The 27,397-nt window shown below is 47.9% G+C and overlaps 1 protein-coding gene across 12 annotated transcripts in view; it reads right to left on the reverse strand.

Annotated features, from left to right (window-relative positions):
* The window catches only part of BEST3 (bestrophin 3), a 59,997-nt gene that overhangs the window by 23,988 nt on the left and 8,612 nt on the right, over positions 1 to 27,397 (reverse strand). For 9 of the 12 annotated variants that reach the window (XR_011496856.1, XM_070494170.1, XM_070494171.1 and 6 more), the window contains 5 exons: positions 18,517 to 18,671; positions 17,256 to 17,333; positions 16,999 to 17,151; positions 14,622 to 14,702; positions 12,366 to 12,517 (listed from right to left, as the gene is read on the reverse strand). Coding sequence is in view for 11 of the 12 variants with exons in the window: in XM_070494170.1 (XP_070350271.1) it covers positions 12,366 to 12,517; positions 14,622 to 14,702; positions 16,999 to 17,151; positions 17,256 to 17,333; positions 18,517 to 18,671 (619 nt within the window). In the remaining variant the exon portion in view is untranslated. Of the gene's footprint in view, positions 1 to 11,473; positions 11,868 to 12,365; positions 12,518 to 14,621; positions 14,703 to 16,998; positions 17,152 to 17,255; positions 17,334 to 18,516; positions 18,672 to 27,397 lie in introns of those variants that run through there. The other 3 variants (XM_070494169.1, XM_070494164.1, XM_070494165.1) reach the window with 3 other exon arrangements.

Consider the following 27,397-nt stretch of genomic DNA (forward strand, 5'->3'; position numbering starts at 1 on the left):
GCCTCCAACCACGAGCGCTCGCGCTGGCTCCGGGAGCAGGCGGGAGCGGCCGTCCTGGTCCAGTGTTCGCACTGATGACCACGGCGACAGGACGCTTTAACCAAGCAGGTGCATTGCATGTGACATGAGGGAAAAGCCGGGACAGCATAAAAGCTGGGACTGGAAATGGCAGAGTGAGCAGCCAAAGAAAATGTTGTTCCTCGTGTTTATGAATAAAAGATAGATGACTGAGATGACTAACTGGCTAAATGTCTGGGACAGCTTCCAGTTATAACCTAGTGCTTGTACCCTAAAGCCCCAGCAGTGCCCTTGGCCGCCACACAGCCTCCTGACCACCTCCACGGGGCCCGGCTTGGGTTCCATCACACCGATGTGAGGAATGCAGACTCCGGCCCCGGCGGCTTCAGTGACCCTGGTGGTGGATCCCTCAGGTTGGGTCTCCATCACACTTCAGGAATCCATTTAGGGCTGGAGGACACTGGAGGAGCGCTGGAGGACACTGGAGGACCCTTAGGGGAGCACCTGTGTGTCCTTGAGTCCAAGGTGGAACTGGCCATCTCTCTGGAGGACAGGCCTCTGTTCTCCATTTGGGATCCTGACTTGTTATTTGGGATTTGTTTTCCTAAGTTGCTTCTAAACCACACAACCTTGTAAGAATGACAAAATCTTCCAGGAAAACATGTCGGTATTATTATTACTTCAAAACTTCACAAACCCTAAGGAAAAACTGTGCACCCTGACACAGTGGAGATGGACATTCGGGGGGAACGAGAGGTTTAAGGCCTGGGGCCACCAGCTGGAGAAAAACAGACCAATTGTAAAGAGCAAACTGCAACAAGGCCAGTGTTCCTGCTAATGTTCTCCTGATCCACCATGTGACACGGGGCAGGGCTGCCCAAGAGACCCTCTTGCACCTTCCTGCCTCGGGAGACTGCCGTGTGGATGAGTGAGATTTACCCACGTGCCCAACTAAATTTATTGAGCACCTGCCGTGAACACATTTGGTGCATGAAGTACTGTATGACGTAATTTAAAAGGAGGGAGAAGACAGGTACATAAATAGATACATTTGGGGCAAAGTTTTGAGCTGGTCTTTGACACTGAGTAGGACTCGGATAGGCAGGAGGCACAGAGAATTCCAGGTGGAGAAGTGACCTGAGCAAAGAAGGCAGCAGGGTGTTGAGCGTGTTTGTGAGAAACGGGAAATACTCGAGTCTGTGTGAAACACGCGGACTGGCGCTGGGCGTGAAGCTGGGAGGTGGCCCTGGCTGTTAGGAAGCGTCTCGCGTCCCGGGCAGAGGGATTCGGGGCTCCTCCCAGAGGCAGAGGGCGGCTGGGATGGTCTTTGCGGATGGAGAGTGAGATGCAGTGTCTGCTTGGAGCCCTGTCCCAGCTGGAAAAGCTCCATGGAAAGCAACATTGATGGTGCCGTCCTCCAGAAATGCTTTGGATAGAAACGTGACTTGAGACTTTCTGCACCGCGAGTCAGGAAGTGGGTCTTTGGAAGAACCCTGGGTGGTGTGTGGTCTGGGGGCGCTTCCATGAACCTCACAGTGAAGCGATGAAGGAAGCCCCCAGGTCTTTATAAAAGGGCAGTGCGAACCCTCCGCGGGACGAACCTAATGAGCTTTCTTCCGGATGTTTCCGTGATGGAAGTTTCATTGCCAAAGCGCAAAGCCACCTGCCTCCTCTGATGGTCATGTTCTCAATATGACTGCAGAAACTGTGGTTTAAGAACGAAATGGTTTAAAGTGCAGACCGTGCAGAACAGAACACTTCAGAAGATTCTTTGTTTCCCAGTTAGGAGGCGTGCGTGTGCCCGTTAGGTCCTTTTAGGCTCTCTGCTCCTCCTCATTTGATTTTTAAAGTGTACCCTTGGTATAGGGTCAGTACAACCCCAAGGCCCAAATACGATACCTCTTCACGAGCCCCCACACACTTACAGCAGAAACATTATATGCTGAAATGTAAGTGCTCTCATTATCCTGCTATATATTAGGGAAGGTCAGCTGAAAAGCCTCGGTCTTATTTTCTGGAATTCCCTTGGACTGAGAGAGGCGGGTAATTAGAGACGGGAGGACATTCATGGAAAGTGCCATGCAGCCATTAGTGTCCAGAGAGGGAATTTGAGAATTGCCTCTGTGGTAAGGAAAGTGATTTCTTTTGGGAGCTCGCAGAGCCAGGATTGCTGTGGCCCAGGCTGACGTTAACTAACTGTGTGACCTAAGGAGACCCACTTAACCTCTCTGTGACTTAGCATCATACTTGGCAAACTGGTGACAAGTCTCTCTTCCTCTGCCTGCCTTGCAGGTTGGGAGTTCAAAAGAGCACTATGCGTGGACCAGCTTTGAAGAGCAGAAGATATGAAAAGGACTCTGTGGATGACCGGCAAACGTTCAGAGATGGTTTCCAAATCATCGTCGGCTTCTTGCACATGGTTGGCGGAAATGATTGTGTCAGCCTGGAGGTCACTGCTGTTTCTCCTTCAGGTGTCCTTTAAACAATGTTGCCACACCTCGGAGCTGCCACCTAACAATGAGCACGTCAGAAGGGATGACCGTGACGGCTGTTTGATGGTGAGCCTCGGGCAGCACGCAAACGGAGAGGAGCGTAAGGATGAGAGTAAGCTGGATTACTCTGAGGGAGGGAAGACCAGGCCGGTCCGGGGTACCTGCCCTGACCTTGTGTCTCAGTACTGTGCTTCGTGCCATTTGCAGACACTGGCCAATCCTGTAGTGTACGTTTATTACACAGTATAAACTGTCAATACAGAAATATAGAAAAAGCGAGAATGAGAAAGCCATGCCATGTACCGGGCCACTTTCGAGAGGGAGGAGGAGGGCAGGTTGTGGGCAGAGAACACGCTCTGTGAAGCCATCAGGCTGCTTGGTTCTAGTTGAGTCTAGAAGGAAGGAGACCTTGCGTCATTTCTACAGGTCAGACTGCTGTCAGGATTGGGATGTGTTCTTTTTTAATCCTGAGTGTTTAAAAAAACCCAACACCCCAAATTTTCAAAATATCTATTGAGCACCTACAAACCACCAGCCCCGCAATCTCCCTTGCCGATGATGTGTCCGAGGGCACACGCAGTGGAGGTTCAGGTAAGGACTCTGCAAGAGATAGATGCTCGGGCGGCCCGGGGTGCAGGAGGGCCCTGCTCGCCTCCTGGGCCATAACAGAGGCAGGAGACAGGACAGGCCGACTTTCCTGGGGTCGGAAAGACCAAAACAGCCCTGAGGATGTGGAAGATTTAATGCATTTTTTTTTTTTTTGCAAAGCAATGCCCTCCTCCCTGGGGCGATCAGGTAAACACAGAGTTTCGAAAGGCTGAAGGATAAAACTGGATGACGTTCACCTGCCTTCCTCTGGTCCATGTCTAATGTGGTATTTTGACAATTTAAATTAAAATAATAAGAGGTCATCTTAACAGATCTGAAATGAGGAATTTAGGGAAACAATATTTAATATGACGAGTTCTATTTCTCACGTCAGATTTGTTGTTTTCTAATCGCTGGTGCGCTCAAACTCAGGCAGCTGCCTGCAAGGGGCGATCATTTGCCTGAAAATCTATGGGGCAGAGGCACGTGGGGAGGAGCATTTATTCCCGGGCAAAGAAAAATGTGCTCTTCAAACCCATTAGAGGTGGATGCTGTTATTTTTAACCTCCTGAACTGCAGAATTGCCGTCAAAGCTGCAGCCAGGATTTACAAGACGGGCTCCGTGGCCTCCTGCTGAGCTTGGGGTGCGGGCCCTCTGCTCCTTTTCTGGAGACAGTTGCTGGTAGGGAGCCCCGTGGGGGTGTGCAGCCCAGAGAGCTGTGCGCAGAGCTGGCCACTCTCCTGCTGCCTCGGTGGCCTCTCTGCTGCTTTGGACCAAGGATTACGGCAAATCTGTTAAGGGACAGGCAGTCTAGCCTCATGCCCACTCTGGTTGTTCCCTCCCGGCCTCTGCTGGCTGACGCGCAAAGAAACTGTGGCCCACAGCGGGGTCCACGTAAGCCCCGCCTTTCAAGGCTGCTGTATTCTATGGGAGTTTTGCTGGAAAAGGAAGTTAAGCCTTCTCAACCTCTCACACCACGTGGTTTAGAAGGTGAAAATCAGGGCCCGTGGTGACGCACTTGGCACATGAAAGACCCCTGAGCAAGTTCTGAAAGTCTAAATTAATGCGCGTTTGTCTCCCGGGGGCTCCCTCTGTCCGTCCTTTCTGGTCCATTAACTGAAAATCAATGTTCCAAGAATACATTTTTGTTGAAGTTAGTGATTCCGAATTTGAGATATTTTTGGTAATTTACAGCATGAGCACGAAACAGTGTATATCAGACTACGTATTTTCCTGTCAAGCTAAAATATTTGAATATCGTTGGCTAAAAAGCCTTACTGAAGAAAACATCAATCTAGGAGTATATTAAACCACACCTTAATAAAGAGTTTGCTTGCTAAAAATACCAATTTTGGTGTCTTTGAAGCAATATCACTGAGAATACTTCTGACCTACCATATAATCCTAAAAGCTCTGTGCACATTGAATACACATACGTATAAATGCAGAAAAAGCAATAGCATTATTGCTATATATTCTTAGAACTTTTGGACTGAAGATAGATGAGTCAAGTCAGTATTTCTGGCTAAGTGGTTGTAGTTTCACAGTGAAAACAGATCTTAAATAAATTCCTCACTCCAGTCAGCAGTTTCAGGTCCACAGGCCTGAAGCCTGCTCTCAGATGAGCAGGACAGTCGAGCGAGCCCAGTCCACACCCTCCGTGAGAACTGGAGCCGTCCGCTTCACCAGCAGCGACCGCCTCTCTCCTCCAGAACGTGGAGCCCCTCAGCTGTTGCGATGGGTACCGTGTTAGGGTTTTCCCAAAGCCTTTAAAAGATTATTCCCTCTTTACTGTGGCTGTTTTGATTTCCAAGAGAGGATTAAAGGCAATTATGAGACTTCAGTCTTTAATTTCCATGTGTACCATTCCTGAGAGACTTAAAAATTTGTGCTAGTGGATTACACCAAGTATTTAAGAATTAAGACTTTTGGAGTACCTCCTGATGGAATAATGTGAAGACAAGCATTCTCTCTCAAGCTGGCTGTGGTCGGCTGGGCCTGAACCTTATTTTTTGTTTATTTGTTTTGAAAGGAAATTTCCTTTCAGCGATGCTGGCTGAGGTTAGCCCTTTAGGTTCGTCTGGTGAACGGAGGCTCATGGAGCACGAGGGTTAGCCTGGTCTCATCTCAGGGCCTCGGCCTGTTTTCCTGTTGTGGGTCTTACGGAGAAATCTTCTTTTGGCTGCTTGCAGGCATTTTCTTAATCTTGGTTAATAGTGTCTCCGTGGTGAAGTTAATGAAAAGATGCTTTAATTAAAAACGGCAGCTCAGAAGTGTTCCACATCACGACAAAAAAATGACCTGATCGGGTCCAACTGAACCATCTTAGGAGTGATAACGGGAAGATGTTTTCATCGCTCAGGTACTTCTTAGGGTGCTTTTGTAAGTGGAAGTTACTGGCCACACAATCGTTAACGGTATCTATTAACTGCTAAAGACAGAGGTACCTATGAAAGCTTTTCTATTTCAAGTGTTCAGTTCAGATTTTCAACTGGCCTTTTTTCATTCAAAGGGGTCAGTCTGAGGTCAATTTTTAACATGCCCCACACAAAGAGTGGGAGACGGAACTTCAGCTCTCATTTGGTGTTAGAAAATATGAAATACAGTTTTAAAATAGAAGCTTCTTGGTCTCAGATTGGACAGAGGAAGATGGGCCTTGTTCATTAAAATGTCCTTTGGATGAAGAAGTGATGCTGATTGGATGGGGTTCCTACATCGCTGGGGTGCAGACGTGATGACCATTGGATGGGGTGAGGACGCTGGTCCTGCTTCACTGGCTGCACACTCTCGGGCTCCCCTCGCCCCTTAGCACATGGCCCCTCAGCTCTGCCCTCCAGCTCAGGCTCGGAGGCTCCCTCCGCTGACAGCGCCAACCCCCGCCTCCCCACGCCTTCTCTAGTGCCTTTCCAGGACCTTGCTCTCATACCCCTGCCCCCCGCCCCCTGGCTCCTGGGTCTTCCCTCTCCCCAGATGGCTCCTTTCACTCAGCTTTTTTTCCTTCCTTTTCCAGAGCAAGCAGAGTTATCAATTTGTTTATTACATTTTGCTTCATTTTATAAAAGTGAGGTGGCTTACAAAAATATATACAATGCAATAATATGTAAAATTAGGCTAATATATAGAGCTAGAACAAGGAACGATAACAAGATGAGACCAACAGACACAGTACCTAGACATATATGCCCCCAAATCCCACAGACTTATAAAGGTGGGCTGCAAATTTGGTTTTCAGCTCTCAGCAGACAAAATGAAAAGGAGATCATCATCAACTGTAAAATTCACAGTCTGTAAGATAAACAGAGTAACAGCTGCCCAGAAGAGGCAAAGCTTTGTTTTTTCCCACCTATGTCTGAGACGGATTTTTTACCATGAGTCCTCTGATAAAGGGATGCTATATCATAGAGTGACTAAGTACCAGAGGGAGTCGTAATGGATCTGTCCAGACAAGACCAGGATGTGATAACACATCCAGTAGAGACAGTTAAAGCAACTCCGAGGCGGGTACAGGGCGGAGGACAGCAGGTGACCCTTTCCCGTTAAACATGCTCGAGGCGTGCCCATCCTAAAACGTTGTAAAATAGGTAAAAACTATGCCATTCCCCTCAATTCCAGGTCTCCTACTGGATACTGTCTGCTGTCTCCTCCCCTGAGTCCAGACTTCTCAAAAAAGTACTCCATGGAGAGTCAATGAATTGAGGAATTGCGAGTTTTTCGTTTTTTCAGGCATGAAAGGGGTGCTGTGGTTATATTTGCTTCACACCGATCCCGTGGCGGGAGGGGAAGTGCGGGTGGGAGAATTCGTGAACGAGACTGGCCGTGATGATAACTGAAGCGGGTGATGGTAGGTGAGGTTTGTCTGAGTTTGTTCTCTACTTTTGTATCTGCTTGAACTTTTCCATAATGAAACTATTTTCAAACATTGTTTCCACGGGCAGTCTGGATCTCCTTCATGCCCCAAGCACTCCTCAACTTACTGCCCCAACACTCTCACCTGAGTCTCCAGTGACCGTAGTTGCAAACCCGTATGGTGTTTTCCAGACTTTATGTTGAAACTTGCCCCTTGGCCTCTAGGACAGGCCGTCGTCTGGGTCCTCCTGCCTTTGCACTGCCCACTCCTTCTCTGATGCTTCCAGGGACTCCTGTTCCTCTGCCGGCCTTTAGGTGGTTGTACTCTACCCCATGCACTTGACCCTGTTCCCAGGTGCTCCACCCACTCCTGTGGCTTGAAACACCCTGTACTGACAAGAGTCAAATGCACCCCCTTCCTGGAAGCTGTCTCTGCGCTGTCTGCCTGCTGGCCATCTCCATGTGCTTGCCCACAAATGCCTCAAATTCGACGCACGCAAAAGGGGGCTCACACGGTTTCCTTGGAGCAGCTCCTACCTCCTCCTTCACCCTTGGCTCGTCACCTTCACCCAGTCACCCTCAACTCCTCCTTCCTTGAACTGTCCCTTCGGCCATCTCCACTGTCTCCATCTCTTGTAAGGCACCCTAGTTCAGGCCCTTATCCTCTCCTGTCTAAACTCCACCAAGAGCTGCCAGCTGGTCTCTCCAGCTCAGGGCTCACCCCAGCCATCCATCTTTCAGCAGCTGCTGGGCAGACCTGTCTAAAACACGGAGGTGACCACGTCACTTAAGAGCCTTGGAAGAAGGCTGAGGCTGTTTACCCAGACTGTCAAAGCCTCCGTCGTGTGCCCTTACCTCCCTCCCAGATCCATTTCTTGGCTCTTCTGCTTTGCATATCCAATTGTTGCCCGAAGTACATGAGCACTCCGTTCTGTCTTTGCTCACACTGGCCTAGCAGTTACCCTCTGCTGAATGCCTCTGCTCCCGTGTGTGTGTTAGCTCTGAATTCATTCTGAGAGATGCGTATTAGACGTCCCAACTGCAAGAAGCCTCTCTGACTCACCAGGCTGGGGGAAGCGCATCTTCACTGCGTTCCCAGAAGACCGAGCATTTCTCTATCGCTGCATTTACCACCTGAATTACAACGTGTCTCCTCATTGTGTCTGAGTTGAAGAGGTGGTCTTGTTGGTTGGTTTTTGCCTCTCCCTAGCGTCTGGCATAGAACCTTCCATACAGGGGCCCTGAACGAACTTTACCTGAATAAATGAATGAGTGCATCCCATGTACGAAGATACGAGGGAAAACATGGTATTTTAAATTTGTGCTTGAGATTAAAAAGGGGAAACACTTACTTTATTTCAGTAATGTGTATTTGGTAAATGCATAGAAAATAGGGCAATATTTTGAACATGTTTCTGAATATAGAGAACAAAGGAATTGTCTCCAAGGAGTTCCCTGTTTGTGGAAATGAGTAATGTGCTGAATGTGAAAGGGAATATGAAGCTGAGTAATTTTCCGTCTTGCCCTTGGACGGGACTTCTGCCCAGTTATCGAAGGGCATTACTTTGATTGTAGAATTTCTGGGTCATGGGAATTGTGATTACAAACCCGAAACGTTGATATGAAAAGAAAGGAGATTTGATTTCTGAATGCTGGGAACATACACCTTCCACAGAACAAGAAAATAAAAACCTCACTCCTCCAGGAAGGGATTTTATTTGCTCATCAAGTAGTAAACACTTTCCTGAAATGTTTGCACCCACGCTACGTTGATGCCCGGTCTTCACCTCAATGCGACGAGCTCAGTGGCTCAGTCATCGGCGACAAACCACCTGTGCTGTGCTAGTCCTTTCTTCCCCGTCCCCTTTTCCCTGGGCCTCAGTCAGATACCTCACATGCTATTGACTCGTATTTGGTGAGTAAACAATTCAATGCTTAGAGCATTATCTTTCACGATTTTAGAGGACTTCTATCGTTTTGACAGTAAACCATTCTCCCTTCTCCTGGTAATAATACCCTGGTTGTTCCTGAGACATCACCTATTCCATAAGGTTGTTTGGGGCTGACCACACCCTTTGGTCCAAAGATGGACACGTGAACCACCCTTGGCTAATCAAAATATTGTCTCCCTGTCGACAGTGATTGGCTCAGGAATGGGCGTGTTAGCCAAGTCCAGCCAATCATAGCCAATCCAGTACTTTAGGATTAAGAGTTGGAAAAGAGATGCGCTCTTTCCACAGGATTTGCTGGGGAGATAGGTTGTACTCCAGGAGCTGCTGGCTGCCATCTTGCCATTTTGCCATCAGGCAGGGAGAGCTTGAACTGAGGTCACCTCCCGTGGAGGGAAGAGCAGAACTGAGAGGTGGAGCAGGCAATGCTGAGGCCTGCTTACCTCTGAGCCTCTGGATCCAGCCGCACCCAGAGCTGGCTGGTCTCCAGACGTGACCCAAGGAACCCTTTTTTGCTTAAGTTTGTTTGAGTTTGGTTTTCTTTCACAGGCAACCATATAGCCCAGTCATGGAACGAAGAGACACTAATGGATCCAGGAGGGCATTCCTGGAGACACTGGCTTCCAGAGCCTGGTGTCCTGAACTGGGAGGCTCCCCTGCAATGTCTTCATTCTTGCAGAAAACCAAGATCGACTGGGCTTCTGCCTGCTGGTTTCTTTGGTCAGTTGGTCCTAGCAGAGTCCAGTTACCACCCCACAACTTCCCCTAACAGACTCTGGCCTCGCCAGTCCCTGTCCTCATCATGCTGGTAAACAGGCCATCCTAACAGAGGAGTGTCTCCAACAGCCGATGACTTTTTGCTGCATTCTTAAATACCATATCTTCTGGTTTTCTCCCAAGCATTGTATTTTCTGTCCCAAATTTCCCAGGTTAATTCAATAGGAAAAATAGCTTAGATTCGTTTCATCTTTCTTTGCCTCAGTTTGACATCCACCAGTAAGAGACCTGAACCAGTGGATGATAATAATCCTCTATAGCTACAACCAGAGTGTTCTTATATTTACATCTCCTTTAATCTTCCCAATAAGTATTTGAGGTAGGTATTTTCTCCCATGTCTTGTAAATCCCTAATTCTGCGTTTCTATATTTACAAATAGGAGAAATATATAATACCTTCTAAAGAACATGGACACTTACAAAAGAATGTAAAATTAGGACAATTAGGTTGAATACGTAGATCAAGATAAAACTCTTGAGACAAAAAAACATCATCTTAACCATGATGCAAAACCAGCTCAACGGACACGAAATGGAGAGCGAGTAGCACACGCGGGCTCAGTGGACCACCACAGTGACCCCGGACCCTGTCAGGGGAGCTGGTCTCCTTTTACAAGTCAGATCTTCAAATGCTTTGCCTTAAGCAACGACGGGAGTGGAGGGGAAGTTAAAGCATCTTTAATTATCTAAAAACAAACTCACAGAAAAACATCTCCTCTTAATCTTCAAAATTGAGCAGGTTGCCGACATCCATGAAACCATCCGTGAGAGGCCGAGAGGAGCAGACGGCAGGGACTCCCCATTGGTGGAGACTGAGCGGCCGGCGGGGGAGGGAGGAGCCTGGAAGAGCCGCGGGAGGCCCAGGCCGCGTGGGCTCTGGAAGGAGCAAGGCCACCTTCTCCAAGGCCCACCTGAGGGCCACATGACCGTCTCCTGGCTCCTAAACCCTGAACTTCCATGTCCAGGCATCCTTCTCCTTGGGTCTTGAAGGTCTTTCAGCCTCAGAGGGCCCCTCGGAGGAGGAGTGCCCCAAACCATTATTTATGAGCATCAGGGGACGCTCGGCTAAGAGTAAAGCCTTATAAGAATAGGATTGAAGCTAGGTATCCTGACGGCGTGTTAGAGACCACACGCCCCAAATGGAGTCGCTTATGCTGAGCCCCCCGTCACCAGACAGAGAGTTAATGACAGTTCAGCTCTGCCAGACGTGGAGTCTTGAACCAGCCCATCAGGAACTGCCGGTCAGACTAGTGAGGGGACCAGCCTGACAGACCCCACCGTCCCCTAAAGGAGAGGGACCTTGAAATAACCAACTGCCTTTTGCTAGAAGGACTTCCTTGTCCCCACTCCCCTCTGCCTGTAGGCATCCTTCTTTCTGCACAGCTCCTCGGAGATCCTTCCTACAGCCAGACGAGACACCTCCCGATTCGCAAGTTGTCCAATAAAGCCAGTAAGAGATTTAAAATTAGCTCAGTCGAATGCTGGTTTTTAACAGGGAAGGAGGAGGCAGGATACCATGGGAGGAGGGGAGGGGCGGTCATGGTGGGGTTGCTACAAGACACCGTGCTTCACACACCTGCTCAGAGCTGGCCTCAGGGACGCAAGCTGTAGTTTTGCCAAAAGTTACAGAAAAAATTCTGCAAAAGTTTTCCCTTTTTCTACAGTTTTTCGGAGGAGTTCTTACTTTTCTAAATTCGTCCACACTCTTCTCTTTAAGTTGCTTGGAAACGGAGGCGTCTGCCTTCAGCACGTTCCCCCACAGTCACACATTTCTGCAAAACCCAGTACATGATCAGATTTAATGAACTATTTGAGAACTGCGCACGAGTCACTTCAGGCCTCAGCCCGTTTATTTAAGACTCACAGCACAGAGGGACAGATCGTTATGTCAAAACCACTGACTGACTTGTATCCTAAACATCGTTAGACTGAATTATAATATCAGAGAAAACTTTGGATAAAATTTATCTCATTCCTCAAGACTCGCTTATCTCAAAGTAGTCTAACACAGTGCTGCGCATGGTGGATGCTCAATAAATACTTGTTCAAGGTACATTTAGGGGGCTGGCCCTGCGGCTGAGTGGTTAAGTTCTCATGCTCCACTTTGGTGGCCTGTGGTTCACTGGTTTGGATCCTGGGCGGGGACCTACACACCGATCATCGAGCCATGCTGTGGCGGCGTCCCACATAGAAGAACTAGAAGGACATACAACTAGAATATATAACTCTGTACTGGGGTTTTGGGGAGAAAAACAAAAAAAAGGGGAATATTGGCAACAGAGGTTAGCTCAGGGCCAATCTTCCTCACCAAAAAAAAAAGGACATTTAATTATGATAGTCATAATTAAATAATAAGCAACCACATAATTAAACTACTCTTCAAATTGGAAGTAAAAAAAGAGTATAGTTTCATGACTGTTGGAAAGTTTGTCATGGTATAAAAGCGAAGCAAAGTGCAAATTACCCCAAAACACACACATGCACACACGCACCATATTTAAACTAGAAACTACAGTCTATTTACTAACCCTATTGGGCATATTAATTACATCTGAAATTTTGAAAAGGCTACCATTATAAGATATTAATAATTGAGAGTTATCATGAAAGTGACTTCAAGACGAGGGCATACAAAGATCAGAACAGTAACCTAGTTATTTTCTGAATGTTGGTGATTTAAAAAAAAGCACTCACCCCATTTGGACTGTGGACCCCAGAAACGAGGGTATGCAGTAGTCGGCAGCCGCCAGTGTGTAAGGTGGGCGAGCGGCAGAGTCGTCCCAGTAAATGTCCCTCTTCATCTTGGGTAAGCTCATGTGCATTTCGTCCACAGCCAGAAGAGAGACCTGCAGTCAGCGTCACACGGTTAGAAGGACTGAGGCGTGACTGCGGGAGAAAGAGAACCTGTCCTGGTGGTTGGGAGGGTCTGCAGGGGGCGGGAAGGGTCCGAATGAGTGACTGCACAAACGTCTGTGGTTTGTGTCTGCTGCACTGGGGCCGTGGCAGACCGCGGTACGGGCCGTCTACCGCACAGGAAGACGTGGCAATGGGCGTGCGCGGCAGTCAAACTGTCCCCACTTGGTTCGTCAGGCCACACACTCCAGAGGGGAGCTGCCTCTCACCTGGAGGCAGGAGAGCACCTTGCTCTTTACTCAAAATGATTGTGTTGCTGACAGCAACCTCACGATCCCAGACGTCACAGGAAGGTGCAGATTCTCACTGCCCGTTCTGCTGATCCCATAGACACATGTACACTTGACATCATTGCTCATGTGCCCTGAGTTTTTGTGTGTTCGTTTTGGGAAGTCTAGTAACAAACCTGTCCTGCTCGGGACTACAGAGGTCTGTCCTCTTGACTCTGAGAAACGGACACAGGAATAAATTATTATCCTCTGGGAATCCAGTTTCCACAGAGAGTGAGGGGCCTAAGTGTTATGCTTTCTCTAGCAGACTGACAGCATGATTGTCGGAGGAGGTCGTCCAGAGGACGTGACCGCTGGTTGACCGCCCCCAGCTGGACCCTGGCAATGGGAGACTCCCCACCCCTCCCCTGTCCTTGGAATATACGTCGGCCCACTGTCCCCACAGTGGAAACCAGGTTCAAGGACACAGCCCCGCGAGAGTAAGACACTACAGAGACCATCTGGATGGCACGTGTGACTGAGTCCCATGAAGGTCTCGAAATAAACTTTTAAGATTCTGGCAGGTAGGCATGGACATCTACTTGTCTTGTGGTCACTCAAGATGAGCCTCATGAGCAAGTTCCTCAGCATACTACCCCGGTCATCTGCCCATCTGGAGGGGTCTGCCTCTTTCTTGGGTCTCTCCCTGCCTCTGTGTGTGGAGACCCGTTTGCTAACCAGTAGTGGTCTAGAGTGAAAGGTCTGAACCCGTTTAAGAGCTGAGTAAAGACGAGTTGAAAGCCTTTTGCTCAGTCTGTGGTTCTTGGGGAAGGGAGTGGTCTGGGGAGAGTCCTGCCCCAAATGGAAATTCTCTCATGCCGGTTCTTTGAGAAAAAGCTCTCTGCAATAACGCTTCATGTAAGGGCCCAGGGGCCCAGGGGGCGATTCAGGCAGATTTGAGACGCAGACCAGTGGTTGGCTACGCTCACCATGTCCAGCTGCCAGACATTTGACTGCAGGGACCTGCGTGACATGAGTTTGGGACTCACGTTGGATTGTGTCTGGCTGCCATTTTATGTCACTGTCAACCTCTCTGGGTGGTAATAGAAAGCAGATTAAAGAGTGAGTTGAAATATTATTCCGAATTGAGATGGAGACCAGCCCTGGGGGTCAGTGGTTAAGATCTGGCACTCTCACTGCCACAGCCCTGGTTCACGCCCTTGTCAGGGAACCACACCACCCATCTGTTGGCTGTCACATTGGCAGCTGGGTGTGGCTGTGATGCTGACAGCTCTGCCAGGGGTATTTCAAATACCAGCAGGGTCACCCATGGTGCACAGGTTTCAGTGGAGCTTCCAGACTAAGACAGACCAGGAAGAAGGAACTGACCACCCACTTCCGAAAAAACTGGCATGAAAACCCTGTGAATAATGGAGCATTGTCTGATATGGCACTGGAAGGGGAGAGGATGGCACAGACAGACCGGGCAGGGGTCCCTCTGCTGTCCACAGGGTCGCTAGGAGTCAGAATCCACTCCACGGTACTAACAGAAACAAAAACTGAGATGCAAGAGGCTGTGTAAAGCTAATAAAGAAACTTACACAGAAAACTGGCTTGAAATTCTATTTAAAAGGGACTAAATTTCAGTGGAACTGAGATCTAGGAGCCATGAGTTTCCCAAAGGACCTGAGACAACATACTGAACAGCCAAAGCTCTTTGTGGCTAAAGCTCTGAGTTTCAGGGGCAGCGTTCAGAGTCCGTTTAGACTTGAAACATCACAAGTGATTTACTGTTAATGTTTGCGAAGGAAAGAAAAGCTCCTCTAACCTGCAGATTTCTGTCAATGCACCAGTTAGTTTCAAAATCATCGTCATCTTCTCCAAAAGGGTTGATGAGCTGCTCAGCCACCTGCGGAGGAGAACATGGAACAGATCGTCACGATGCTCGTGAAGACTAGAATGGAGGTGGAGACGACGCCTGTTTCACGCTCTGCTTCCTTCTGTCACTTTCATAGCGTGACGCGGGAGGGGGTGGGTGTGTGTGATTTTTCATCGGGCTCTGATGAGAAAAACTTACAAGTATATAAAGTAAAGGCACCATTGATTCGTTAAGTTTCTAGATTCTGAGACCATTTGGTAGAAGACCTACCTACTTATTTTTTAGGATTTAAGTCTAACCACTTAGAGCAATGGTTCTCAACTTTGGCTGAACATCAGAATCACCTGGGGAGTTTTAAAAAACCCTGATGGCTGGGTCCCTCCCCCCGGGGTTCTGATTTGGTGGATGTGAGGTTGAGCCCAGGCCTCAGAATCGGGTAAGGCTCCAGGAGCTCCTGGTGCGTGGCCCGGGCGGAGGACCGTGACTTGGAGAAGTGAATCTCCGTCATCTCAGGGCCAGCGCTGCGCAGAGCCGGGCCTCCATCAGTCGGCACCAGCAACGCCCGGTCACATCCTCTGCTGCACGCTTCAAGGGCTGTCTACACGTTTTTGCCTGGAGTTTTCCTTAAATTAAACGGGCCACTGGATGGGCCCTGAAAATATTTTTGTTACATCCAGAATTTCCTTTCACGGGATCAGTCCTGCGTATTGTTTTAGAGTCCACGTTCAGACATCAAAACGACACCTGTGTTTCTGAATTGACTATTTCACCAGAATTTCCTTTACTCTCTTGGAGGCCCCATTTCCAGAAAATAACCGAGTAATATACTGTTCATAAGGTCAAGACCGTTTTTCTACACTTTGCAAAGATTTCTACACATAAGAATGGTCTGGACAGAACAGCTGTCAGAAATGCAGACACAGTCCACTGGGCGGGAGAACTCACTTCTTTAGGACTCCCTATCTCTTAATGGAGCTAAGGTTGTCTTTTTATATTTTGCCTTTAAAATATTTTGTAAAGGAAAAGGATGTTAACATTTCAGAGAGGGTGTCAGAGGCAGGAACTGCTCACTGTTCCCTACTGGCTGGCGGAACTCCTTGCATGGTCACAAAGCGAAGAATAAAAGCTCAGCGCATCTCAAAGGAAGGAATGAAAGGCCAGGATGGTTGACATTTGGGCCAATTGTGGTGACTTTGTGTTCATAAAAGTAGAGTCTGCTTTTTCTCTAATGGGAGATGAGAGTCTATTATTCTCTCTTGCTCTTTCTCTGTCTTAAACAGTAAAAGGAATTAAGAACCACTGCTATTGGGTGAAAACGTTTTTGCCATTGGTAAAGGACATGCCTTTACTCTTTGGAGCATAATTTGAAATGACAACACATTTATTTTTCCTAGTTAAGACTCAAACCAATGAAACTGAAGGCATCTGCAGGGAAAATGCTGCCACAAACTGGATGCCCTCCACGGTGCACGTCAGCACATGGCCGTTCGGAAGGTCAAACATTTGAAAATCCTGTTTTATTCAAGTCATCTTCAAAATGTCATTAGATTTCAATTAAGTTAATGTAGCCATCGAGTTTTTTCCCCATGACACACTTCTCCTTGGGAAGTTCACCACAGAGATGGACGAATCAGCGCTCTGTTATTTACACGTGCTTCTGGGCGGGTGGGAGAGGAGGGGAAGGGTTGGTGGTGACTGGACAAGTCCATCTCACTGTTCTGACCTGTCTTTAACTTCCTGGCAAACCAAATGTCGTCATTAATCCCCATGTTTCTGGTTTTGATTCTCATGAACTCTTCTCTGAGTCTTGGTTCTGGTTTTGAAAATGGGATGCATTTAACTTGGTGGGACAGCTAGGGGATTTCAGGAAAGCACAGCTGACCATTTACAGAGCTGAGCAGAGCCAAGATAATAATACAGCGTTAATGCTCAAGGCCACTACGCCAGGCTTCTTATTGACCCTCTTGCTCTGCCGAGTTGCTCCCCGTGGTATAAAATATCAATGCAGGTACAGTTGTTACTTTAATTATATTATTGTAATCCTAAGGGGAGCACACCCAGGCTCAAAACAGTCAATAGCCATAAAAGAGTAGCCTTGTAACGTCTTTGCACACACGAGCCTCTTCAGACCTCCTGCAGGACAGTACTCACCACGTCCCTGTCACTCTAACCCCTGCTGACAAGCAATAACAACTCTGAGGTATTAATTGTTAAGTCTACCTTTGACTGACTCACGAGTGAGTGACTCAGTGAAGGATCAGTGTGCAGAGTGTGGAACAGGACAGGGACTGCCGAGCGAGTCTCAGGCACCGAGACTGTCGCCTACCTTGAGCCACCCTGCGTAGAAGAAGAACTGGAGGAGCGTGAAGACCGGAACGTACAGATCTAAGTCATGCCCCGCGTAGCCTTTGGTGGGGTCCAGAAACTGGCGTCCAATCAGGCACGCAAAGAAGAAGGTGTAGACGGCCAGAGTGACAACCTGGCCGAGAGAGAAACCCGAGGGAGAGCACAGCAGGCTGCCCAAGCAAGCGGAAGCCAAGGTGGGCCAACCAAAACAGAAATCACGTGCATAGGATCCCTTACCTGGGTGTAGACCAGCGGGATCCCGACCCAGTCATAGCCGAATAAGAGGCTGCACCAGGAGCGATAGCGGTTCATTTCCTGAGCCAGAAACAGACAGAATACGATTTACTAAAATGATGGGTGTGGGAATAAATATTTACCAGGATTCAGAATGTGGCCATGGCTTTACGACTATGTCTGCAAAGCAATGGTACCGACTTCACAAGGCCAGTGAATTGGTTCTGAGGCCGCTCCAAAAGGAAAATTCTGAAAACGACAAGCAGTGAGTGTCACTCAAGAATGTACAGAAAGGATGAGTACAGTTGGACATTTAAAAAAATATGGTAAATCAGGGCTTTATAGAAATGTCCCCTACTCTATTGAATCTATAATTTCCAACATGTATATTGGCCCAAAGTGGTGATGGGAAGGCAGTGGTTAATATTTGAAATGTCATGTCTAACCATTTTGGTAAAACACGTGGAGAGCAAATTATTTTTTTGTTTCTCCATCTCTTGAAAACATACTTACAATAGATCTTAGAAAAAAATAAGTAAATACATCCTAACCCGCCCCCCCCCCCCCATACACAAATGAGGATGCTTATATCGACAGAAAATCCATCTCTGTTTGGAGCAGGAAGGACCGGGATCCATTGATTTTTTTTCTCTGCTGCACATAAGTTATTATCTAAGACCAGGGAGATGGGTTCACACTAATTTGGGAGCTATCTTTAAATCATTCACTCCTTTTAGCCTAATCCAGGCAGGAGACTGTCGTAGCACAGATCTGTCTAGCCCTGACAGAAATTTGTTTCTCAGATGAATTCAGGGTTATTTCATTGAATAAAAATACAATTTTGTTTCCTGGAACTTCTGAAAAGGCTTAACCTCAGGATATTACAATTTTGGAAATTGACTGCAGGGGTTTATTTCTACTCCAGATTTTATTCTAGGGTCCTGGAGCCAGGATGGCAAATATGCCGCATGGGCACCAATTCTTCAGAGCCCTCGGCAGACATCACTAATCGATCAAGGGGTAGTTTGTGCAGAGTCTAATTGTGTTTAAACCAGAGCTTCCAAGCAGCCACTCTCAATCAATCTAGTTAGACCCCTGTACCATCTCTGTCCTGCGTTTGAAGGTTCTGACACTAGCCCAGTCTTTCCAGCTCCTTTGGAACCAGAATAGAACAAGGCAGACTTGTCCTGGTCCGATCTGTTACGTCCAGGTCCCTCCTGGTCTCTGATGAGCATCCTTTACTGGCGGTTTACGAACTACTTACCGTCATCAGTGACTGCAGATCAACACTGTCTCTGATTCTGCCTTCCTTCCGGGCTTTAGCTGCAAGATTTCCAAACCAGATGAACGGAACCCAGTATTTCAGATGAGGAGATTTGAGGTGGTCGAATAATTTTCTTTCGTCTGCTGTCATAAAACCTTCCCACAAAATAAAAGTATCCAGGTTATACAGACTTAGTTTAGCATGAATATGGTACCGTAAATATTCAGTGTCTACCATGTGAGCGTACAGAGGGGAGATATTAAAGAAACACAAAATAGAGGTTCCTGTCTCAGGCAGTTTATACTCGTGTTAGAGATAAGGAATGTGTACAGCTGGGCACACAAGTTTTACATCAATATATGAGGCGATGCATGTTGGCGATCCCTAAGAGAGACGGCCAGGAGGAAGTAAGACAACATTAAATGTGGACTGGAACGTCTGGGGAAGGTTTCTTCTTTAGCTTTGGGTTGATTCATCTGAAATCGGGAACAAGAATACTTAGAATTATTAGGATGGAAAGAATAAGAGGTGATAACGCTCACAAAGCACTTAGCATCTTCTGGAACACGTGAGTCACGTGGCTTCTCCTGATGCTTCCTGCAAGCCCCAATCCACCAGCACCTCCTCTGTGACGCCTTCCTGGATCCCGCCCCTCTCCTCCCCAGGACTTTTCCCCTTCAAGCCCCCGCCAGGGGCTGTCCCGGCTCTTAGTGTAGTGATGTCATCCACAGGTCTCCCCTGCTAAGACCCTTTGGAAGGGCAATGAGTGTCTCATCTTCATGGTCCTCACAGCATCTTGCATGCTCTAAAATTGCTGCTTCAGTCGAGTCTCTGTGTGTGTGTGATACCGTTTGCCTGAGCTCGCAGCCACCTCTCCGAGCCTCAGTTTCTCCTGGGAAGAGAGATGACAACATCTCCTGCACAGAGCTGTGGTGGGAGGACCTGAGGTAAGGAGTGTGTCTGGGGAGGTTAACACGACGCTCCGCAGAGGCGCAGCCCTCCAAGAGCGTCAGGACACAATGTACCACGTGGAACCTCAGCCCACACCCTGCCTTCCAGCCCCCACGCCAAGGGAGGAAGAGATCTGAGCAATAGGAGAGGAGGAATTAGGTAGCGGGCTTGTTTAATAAACATTTATTGAATGTCTACTGTGTCCAGGGTTTGTTCACAGAAAGATGCACATAAAAAGCTTCCAGTTTACACTCGACCTTTTGTTTTTTTAAAAATTTCATTGAGTCATTCAAATGGTACAAAAAGCCAAAAGGGCCAAAGGAATATTAATGGGGAAACTAAGTCTCATTTTCTCAGCCACATAGTGTCCCTCCTGAAGGAAATCACCACAACCATTTATCGTGTATCTTTCCAGAGAAATATCACGTATTTTCATACAGGCCTAATTTTTAAAGACACAAATGGTTTTGTACTCCATACGTATCTGCCATTTTTCTGTTATATATTTTACAATATATAATTAGAAAGAGAACAGCATCATTTTTTAATGGCTGCATATTAGTTAATTGTACACAATATTTTATTTCACTAGTCCTCTTCTGAATAGATATTTAAGTGTTTTTAATTTCTTGCTATTAAGAATTATGCTGTAATGACTATCCTGGTACTTACCCCTTGACTTTTTATCTTAAATGGACTTTTAAATGCTAATTACGACTTAGTATCCATGTTTTCTGAACAAAAGCCTCCTCCTAAGACCGATTTTTGTTAGCTATTACTTTTGAGTTACTTTTGTCTCAGAAATGCAATCCTTTGCTTATGAAATTCTGATAACACATTCAGATGAGAATCAACTCTTGCCCTAACGTAACCCAGTTTACATCCTTAACCACCTGTACTCAGTTTAGGAATCTGGTTGTCCTTTAAAGCGCCTTCCTCCTCACCGTGTGGACTGGGTCCTGGTTAGGAAGCGTTGCCGGAACAGAAAAGAAGCCAGAGGAGAGGTGGGACATGCTCGCTCTGAGAGTCACCAATTCACAGAGCTCCAGAGTCACGTAGATCTTGACACGACCCAGGCCAGTGCTTTTGAGAACAGGGTCCACAGATCACGGGCATCGGAATCCTCTGTGACACCCATGAAACACTGAGAGAGCTGGGCCCCACCCTCACCTACCGGTCGGACTCAGTAGGGCGGGAGATCTCCATATGGGTCTGCACGTTAGTCTCACGTAGGTACTGTTAGAAAATGCTAACACCTGGGCCTCATCCCAGGGAATCTGATTCACTTGGTCTAGAGGGAGGTCTGGGCATCGTTCTTTTAAATCTTCCTGGGTGACTTGATGGAATTGGGTCCAGGCAGTTGCATGTTTACCAAACTCTGCAGGAAATTCTGACATTCAGCAATGTTTGAAAATCACTGCCCTGCTGGACGAAAATTCTGTTTATTCAGTATTTGAAATAAACAGCGTAACAACCACAGAGCCAATGTCTACCAACAGACTAGTTTTAGATAATACTCAGGTTATTTTTATTAGCTTAGAAGGGTTCTGCCCATGCCGGGAGAATTGGACTCTCTGGAGTCAAAAATAAAGATAAGCCTGATAATTCTCTTATTTCTCCGTGCATCTCAAAGTTGTTGATGATCCAGATAATCTTTTTTTTTTTTTAAGACTTTCAGACCATGATTAAGTCTTATTACAAGAAGTTAATAGATAAACTTGACCCGTCTCTGCTTTATGCTTATACTCGGCCTGCAGCCGTTCACTCTTTACCTGGAAGCCCATTTGCAGACATTTCCTATCAATTGTCTGACAGCTATATTCTTGCGCAGTTTTCAAAAGTGACCCCATTTATGTACTGGCTGCAATCTCTCTCATTTGGCCAAAGAACCACTTTACCTCTGGTTATTTTTTATTCAGGAGTATGGATCAAATTGTGCTGCCAAGTCGTTTCTTGGCTTCTTAGTGGAAAGCGAGTGTGCAGAGTGAGGGCGTGTTGAGTGCAGACCCCAAAGCAGGAGACTCCCCATGTAGCAGACGCACTGACCGGAAGGGGGCCTGGGGCGTGAGGAAAGCTGCTGATCTTAAATTTTCAGCCCAAATTTACCAAGTCCTTTGCTAGGTGCTGTGAAAGAGGAACGATGAACCAGACATAATGTGTCCTCCAAGTTCGTACGGGCAGAATAGTTTTCGTTACTCCCTGCAGGATGAATATCTCACCCACGGTCACCTCACCTTCGGAAACTGAGTTATCGGTCGATTGGAAAATCTCTAGATTGTTGGTCAAATCAGCTCAAAGAACATTTGTGATGAAATGGGGAGTTATCCTCATCTGCGCTTCAGGCCATTTTAACCAGACACCCGCGACCTTTTCCAGAGTGTGGTCATTACCCTCGTCTCTAAGGCGATGTCAACCGCAGGGGCTGGTTTGCCGGTTTGGCAGCACTGTCAGCTGGCCGGTCCTCTCACTCCCTCTCTCCTCACATGTCTGTCCTGGTGCCAGGCTCCTCGGTCCTCTCCACAACCTTGACCTTGCTGCTTCCTCTTGCCCTTGAGTCTGCCTAGAGTTTCTCTTGCTCTCTTTTCCTTTGGGCTTTCTGGCTAGTTCAGCTCTGCTCAGCAATTTTCATAGTGCTTGTCACAAAGAACCCTCCTTACTATTTCAGATCAGAGTAAAAAAATTACATATGTATGCATACACATACGTATATATATTTGTATTTACTTGTGACTTGAGTCATGGGTTTTTTGTTTTGGTTTTGGTGAGGAAGATTGACCCTGAGCTAACATCTGTGCCAGTCTTCCTCTATTTTGTATGTGGGATGCTGCCACAGCATGGCTTGATGCACAGTGTGTGGGTTCGCACCTGGGATCTGAACGTGCAAACCCCGGGCCGCCGAAGTGGAACATGTGAACTTAACCACTGCACCTTTGGGCAGGCCAGAATTGTGGTTGGACAGAATAGGATCTGGTACTTCAAGGCAAAATTTTATTGCCCTCAAGCCAAAGATGAGTCAAGTCCATTGATAAACAATGTTCCGGTTATCACAGGTTTTGTCAGCCTGCAGCTGCTCTCCTTTCCTCGGTTGAAGCTGAGGCAGACAGCGTTTCCTTTAAAGCAGAGTGTGCCAAGGAGGCTGTTAGCAAAAGAGCTAAAAGCTCTGCATCTGGAAGGCGGGATGGGGTTGTTGCCAGTTCTTTCTGGAAGAGAAAGTTGTGCACTCAGCATCTAAGCCCTTCTCAGAGATGACTTTTTCAGGAAGATTGCAAAGTGCCTGGCTCATTTTCATCTGTTTTTTCCAAATGAATGGAACCAAGCCACCAGATTCAACTACAGCTGTCCTTTATTTTAATGGTTGTTGATGTTGGTGCCGTCAAGTGGATCCCACCTCCTAGCGACCTGTGTCCAGCAGAGCAGAATCCTGCCTGGTCTTTTTCCACCACCCTCTCACCTTGTGGCGCCATGTCAGATGATGCTCTGCTGCTATGTACTGCGTTTTCGTGGCCAAATTTCTCTGAAGCTGGTGGCCGGGTCCCTCTTCCTACTCTCTCAGTCTAGAAGCTCCCTGAAACCTGTCCACCACGGGTGACACTACTGGTGTTTGAAATCCTGGTGGCACAGCTTTCAGCATCACAGCCACATGCAGCCGCCAGAGTATGACAACTGACAGACCGGTGGTGTGGTTCTCTGATGGAGAAACAAACCCAGGCCACAGTGGGGAGAACACCGGATCTTAACCACCAGACCACCAGGGCTGGCTAAACTCAGTGGAAGAGGTTTAGAAATCCCTGTCAACCGGGAAAATCAAGGGGACAAAATGAGACTGAGAGAGAGATGGAGTCACATTGGAAGACATTGTGTCGGGCAGCATATCAGACATTTTTTACCATGAACCACAGTAACACATAGGTGGTTCCCAGAACAATTATCCGCTCTTCACGTGAAGTACTCTCTGGTATTTTCTGTCCCACTCTATTCCATTCCATTAAAAATGCTGGTTGCAAGCCATTAAAATGATTTAAGACCCTAATAATGAGTTAGACCCTACGGTTTGGAAAGCTTGAAATAGGATACAATTGAGTAAAACCAGTTTCTGGGGGAGCAATGCTGAACAGAGACAGAGCCCTCGATTTTCCTGGTGTGGGCAGACACCTCCAGCCACCGCATCCCTGTCCTTAAATTAGCATCCCGTGTGGTGGTTCCCCGCCTTCTGCACAGGACACACAGGAGACAACATACACGAAATCCATGCTTTTAACGCCTCCCCTGTGCCGGGGGCCCAGAATTTCATCTGCCTGGGTGCAATAGATCCGAGGCGATTTGCAAGCAAAGTTGGAGGAGCTGATAGAGGCGCCCACTGCAGTGGCCTCTAAACTTGGCTGCATTTAGAATGGCCTGGGGGCCTTAACAACTCCTGGTGCCCAGGGTGCACTGGATCCCTATTGAATCCTAATGTCTGGGGGCAGGAGCCAGACATCAGGATTTTTAAGACCCCTAGTGATTTCAACTTGCAACAAAATTTGGGACAAATGCCCAAGTGCATGGAATCTTATGGCAAGCCGGCCGTTTGGGAATTCTGGGTCTGGTCAGACATCCTGCAGGGCTTCTGAGGAGCTCGTTCAAAAGGGGGACTCCCAGGTCCTCAGCCCCAGAGACTCTGATCCCTAATTGCCTGGCAACCTGCAATTTAAGTAAGTTCCCATGATAATTCAGTGAATGTGGTCCTCGATCACGCTTTGAGAAACGTTGAGTGGATCACCTCGATTTAACTCGTAAAACAGAACTGTGGGGAAAGCTCAAACAGCGACCAGCTGACCGCCCACTTGAGGGCTTAATCCAGGAAGGACTCATTCTACCTGCACCTTCTCCCCTGTGGAGAGCAGCTGCGCACAGGTCAGTCAGCTCCACGGGCAGGAGGACGTGCCGGCTGTGCTGGCCTCCTCAGGTGGGACTGTAGGGCTCGCTGACCAGCTTGTAAAGGTTCCGCCGACAAGGAAGCCCAGCAGAGCTATGCGTACCACGGCCCCCTGTACCTTCTCTCCTGTACCACAGAGCAGCTCTGGGCTTCAGAGACCAGGGAGCCCCCACACCACAGAACGTCAGGAGAAGCTTGAACAGCAAACCACAGGGCAGAAAGTCGATATTACACACAACCCATTTGATTTTACTTAGCGAGAGAAGGTCACAGATTAAATGACCTAAGTATGAGGCTAGGCTTCCAGCCGGTGCATCTAAAGTTACAACTTTTATCTCAACAGACACTTGACGGTTGGGAGCTAGCTTCATTGTGTCAATGTCTGTTAACCGTAAGTGTCACTAAAAGTTCTGATGAGGTCTCTGCAGGCTCTCTTGTCACAGGAGCGGCTGAAGGACCTCACGTCAAGATTCCAGGCCTTTAAGAAAACCACATGGTGCCCTTCCTCAGATTTTACTGTCTTCCAACCACTTTTACAGGTTACCAAGCACAGAAGGAAACTTCTAGAGAAGGAGAAATGCAACGTAGAGATGTGATGTTCAGCTGTGAATACATTTGTGCTTGTCTCTCAAAGTGATGCATGGAAAGAAAGATGTGCGGTGATTTCTGCTGATCCTGGAGGACAGCGGTGGTGTCTGTCTCGCTCACACCTGTGCCGGGGCCCAGCACAGTGCGTAGCGTGTACTCCACACTCAGTAAACCTTTGTCAAATGAGCAGATGCACGACATCTAGCAACAGCTTTAGAGGAATATACATCATTTTCCATGAGCTATTTTTGTGTTCCTGGTGACTAATTTTGAAGCGAAGTATTTTCTTCTCCCCGTCGCTGTGGAACAGATAACATGCTTTGATTCAGTGTCATACCGTAACGTAAACATCGAGTTAAGGCCATCACTTGAATCAATCTGGAACTGTGCACCTGACTTCACTTAGACTGAGTGATGTCATCCAGGGCAGGTGACGGGAATGACTGGAATTTCCCAGGGCAGGTTTTCAGCCAACAGGAAAATAACAGAGGCTCCTCTTTGCAGCTCCTCTGGCAAGTAATTATTGGACAACAGCCAGTTCAGGGAATTTTCAGCATAACAGACATTGTTTATTTATTTACTTATTTTTGGTGAGGAAGATTCGCCCTGAACTAAGATCTGTTGCCAATCTTCCTCTATTTTGTATGTGGGATGCTGTCACAACATAGCTGATGAGCAGTGCGTAGGTCCACACCTGGGATCTGACCCTGCAAACTCCAGGCCATCGAAGCAGAGCACGTGAACTTAACCACTATGCCACCGGGCTGGCCCCATAACAGACATTATTTTGCATTCAATTGTTGTATTTCTATTTTCATGTGAGTAGGAATAAAAAACTTTTTATTTTTAAATTAAAAAATTTAACCCCTAACATCAAAGCATGTGTGTTTCCCAAGTAGCATGCATTAGATCCTGTTCATTTTCCAGAATAACATAGCTGGATCATTCGACTTAAAAGCAAGGTAAGTTCAGGGACTGGCAGATGAGGGACCAGTCAAGCCATCACCAGACGCTTCAGAAGGAGATGCTGGCCCCAACTTCTCTGCCCTCCCACTCATTTCCTGCTGGCCAGCCCTGAAATCTGCATGCAGGGGCCCTCCCTGAAGAAGGCCAAGAGGTTGGGGGAAAAGCCCGTGGTCTCTCAGAGAGCGATCCCGGGAGCCCCTGCCTCAAATCTGCAGGAGCTTGTTAAATACATGCGTTCCTCCTGAATCAGAATCTCTGGGGTGGTCTCTCGGGAGCTGCGTTTTTAGCAATGTTGATTTTTAACAATAGCTAGCACGCACTGAGGTTTGAGAGCAAGTGCTTCTCCTGACAGGTGACTTTATGCAGGGGAGTCACCTGACAAGAGGTTTCTGACCCCTGAGTATTGCCTGCCCTACCCCTCTGGGATGCCTGTGCTTCACTTACCAGCTGTCTCTGCCCTCGGGCGGAGCAGGTGCCCTGGCTCTGGGCTCAGAGCATCTGCCAAACATTTTCCGCCATCCCTGAACTTTCTGTTCTTCCCAGCAACGTTGGCTCAGGCCAAGGACAGTCAGAGCAGTGGGGACATCTGCCCAGTTGGAGCTCGGAAACTGACCCCACGTGCCGACTGAGTCAGCCCTGTCTGCTGGGGACAGGAGCAGGAAGTCTGTGAGCCAGTGCCACCCGGCGACAGACAGGCTACCCACCCATGTGGGTGCCCACCCATGTGGCTGGCCGTGGGGTGACAGGGAAGGACCCCGCCTCTGAAGCGTCCCCTCCCGCTTGGAGGGCAGCGGCTTGGAACTTTTGCCCGGCTGCCTAACACACGGACTTTCTGTTCCTGCAGGCACAGGCTGCTCCACCACCCTTTGTCTGCCTTTCCAGAAAACACTTAGGAGTGAAAGAGAGCAGTAGGGACCTTTACTGCGGTAATCGGCGGTGGCCCCAGAGGGCACTTGCAGAGGTTTGAGCCCCTTCCATCTCCCTCGGTTCTCTTCCTCCGTCAGCCGCTCCACACAAACCAACAAGACAACTGAAGTCAGAACGGTGCTCGTTATGTCCAACCAAGTCTAGTTCAACCCCCGGGACAGCAGCCTCTGCACAGACTGCGGCCCGAAGCCCGTCCCCACGCGGAGCGTCCAGCATGGCGGAAACCCCGAGTCCACCGTCTCCCTAATCCTTGCTGGTTTGTTAATAGTCACGGGTCACCCGCTGGTGGCCAAGGCAATCCCCTGGGGAGACCCAAAGGGTTTAAGAAATGAGCATTCCAGAAAAGACTCTGTGTTTCTCAAACTTCAGCATAGAAAAAGCAGATGGGGGCAGGTGAAATGCAGTTTCCCTGACTCCGTAGGTCTGAGGCGGGGTCCAGGAATATGCACTTTAAGTGAACAACTCAAGTTATTGAGGAGGTAAAGGGCCCAGGAGTCTGTGGGTCACACCTTGAGACATGCTCGTTAAAATGCA

This window comes from Equus asinus, chromosome 22, assembly GCF_041296235.1.
Source record: "Equus asinus isolate D_3611 breed Donkey chromosome 22, EquAss-T2T_v2, whole genome shotgun sequence".
Taxonomy (NCBI): Eukaryota; Metazoa; Chordata; class Mammalia; order Perissodactyla; family Equidae; genus Equus; species Equus asinus.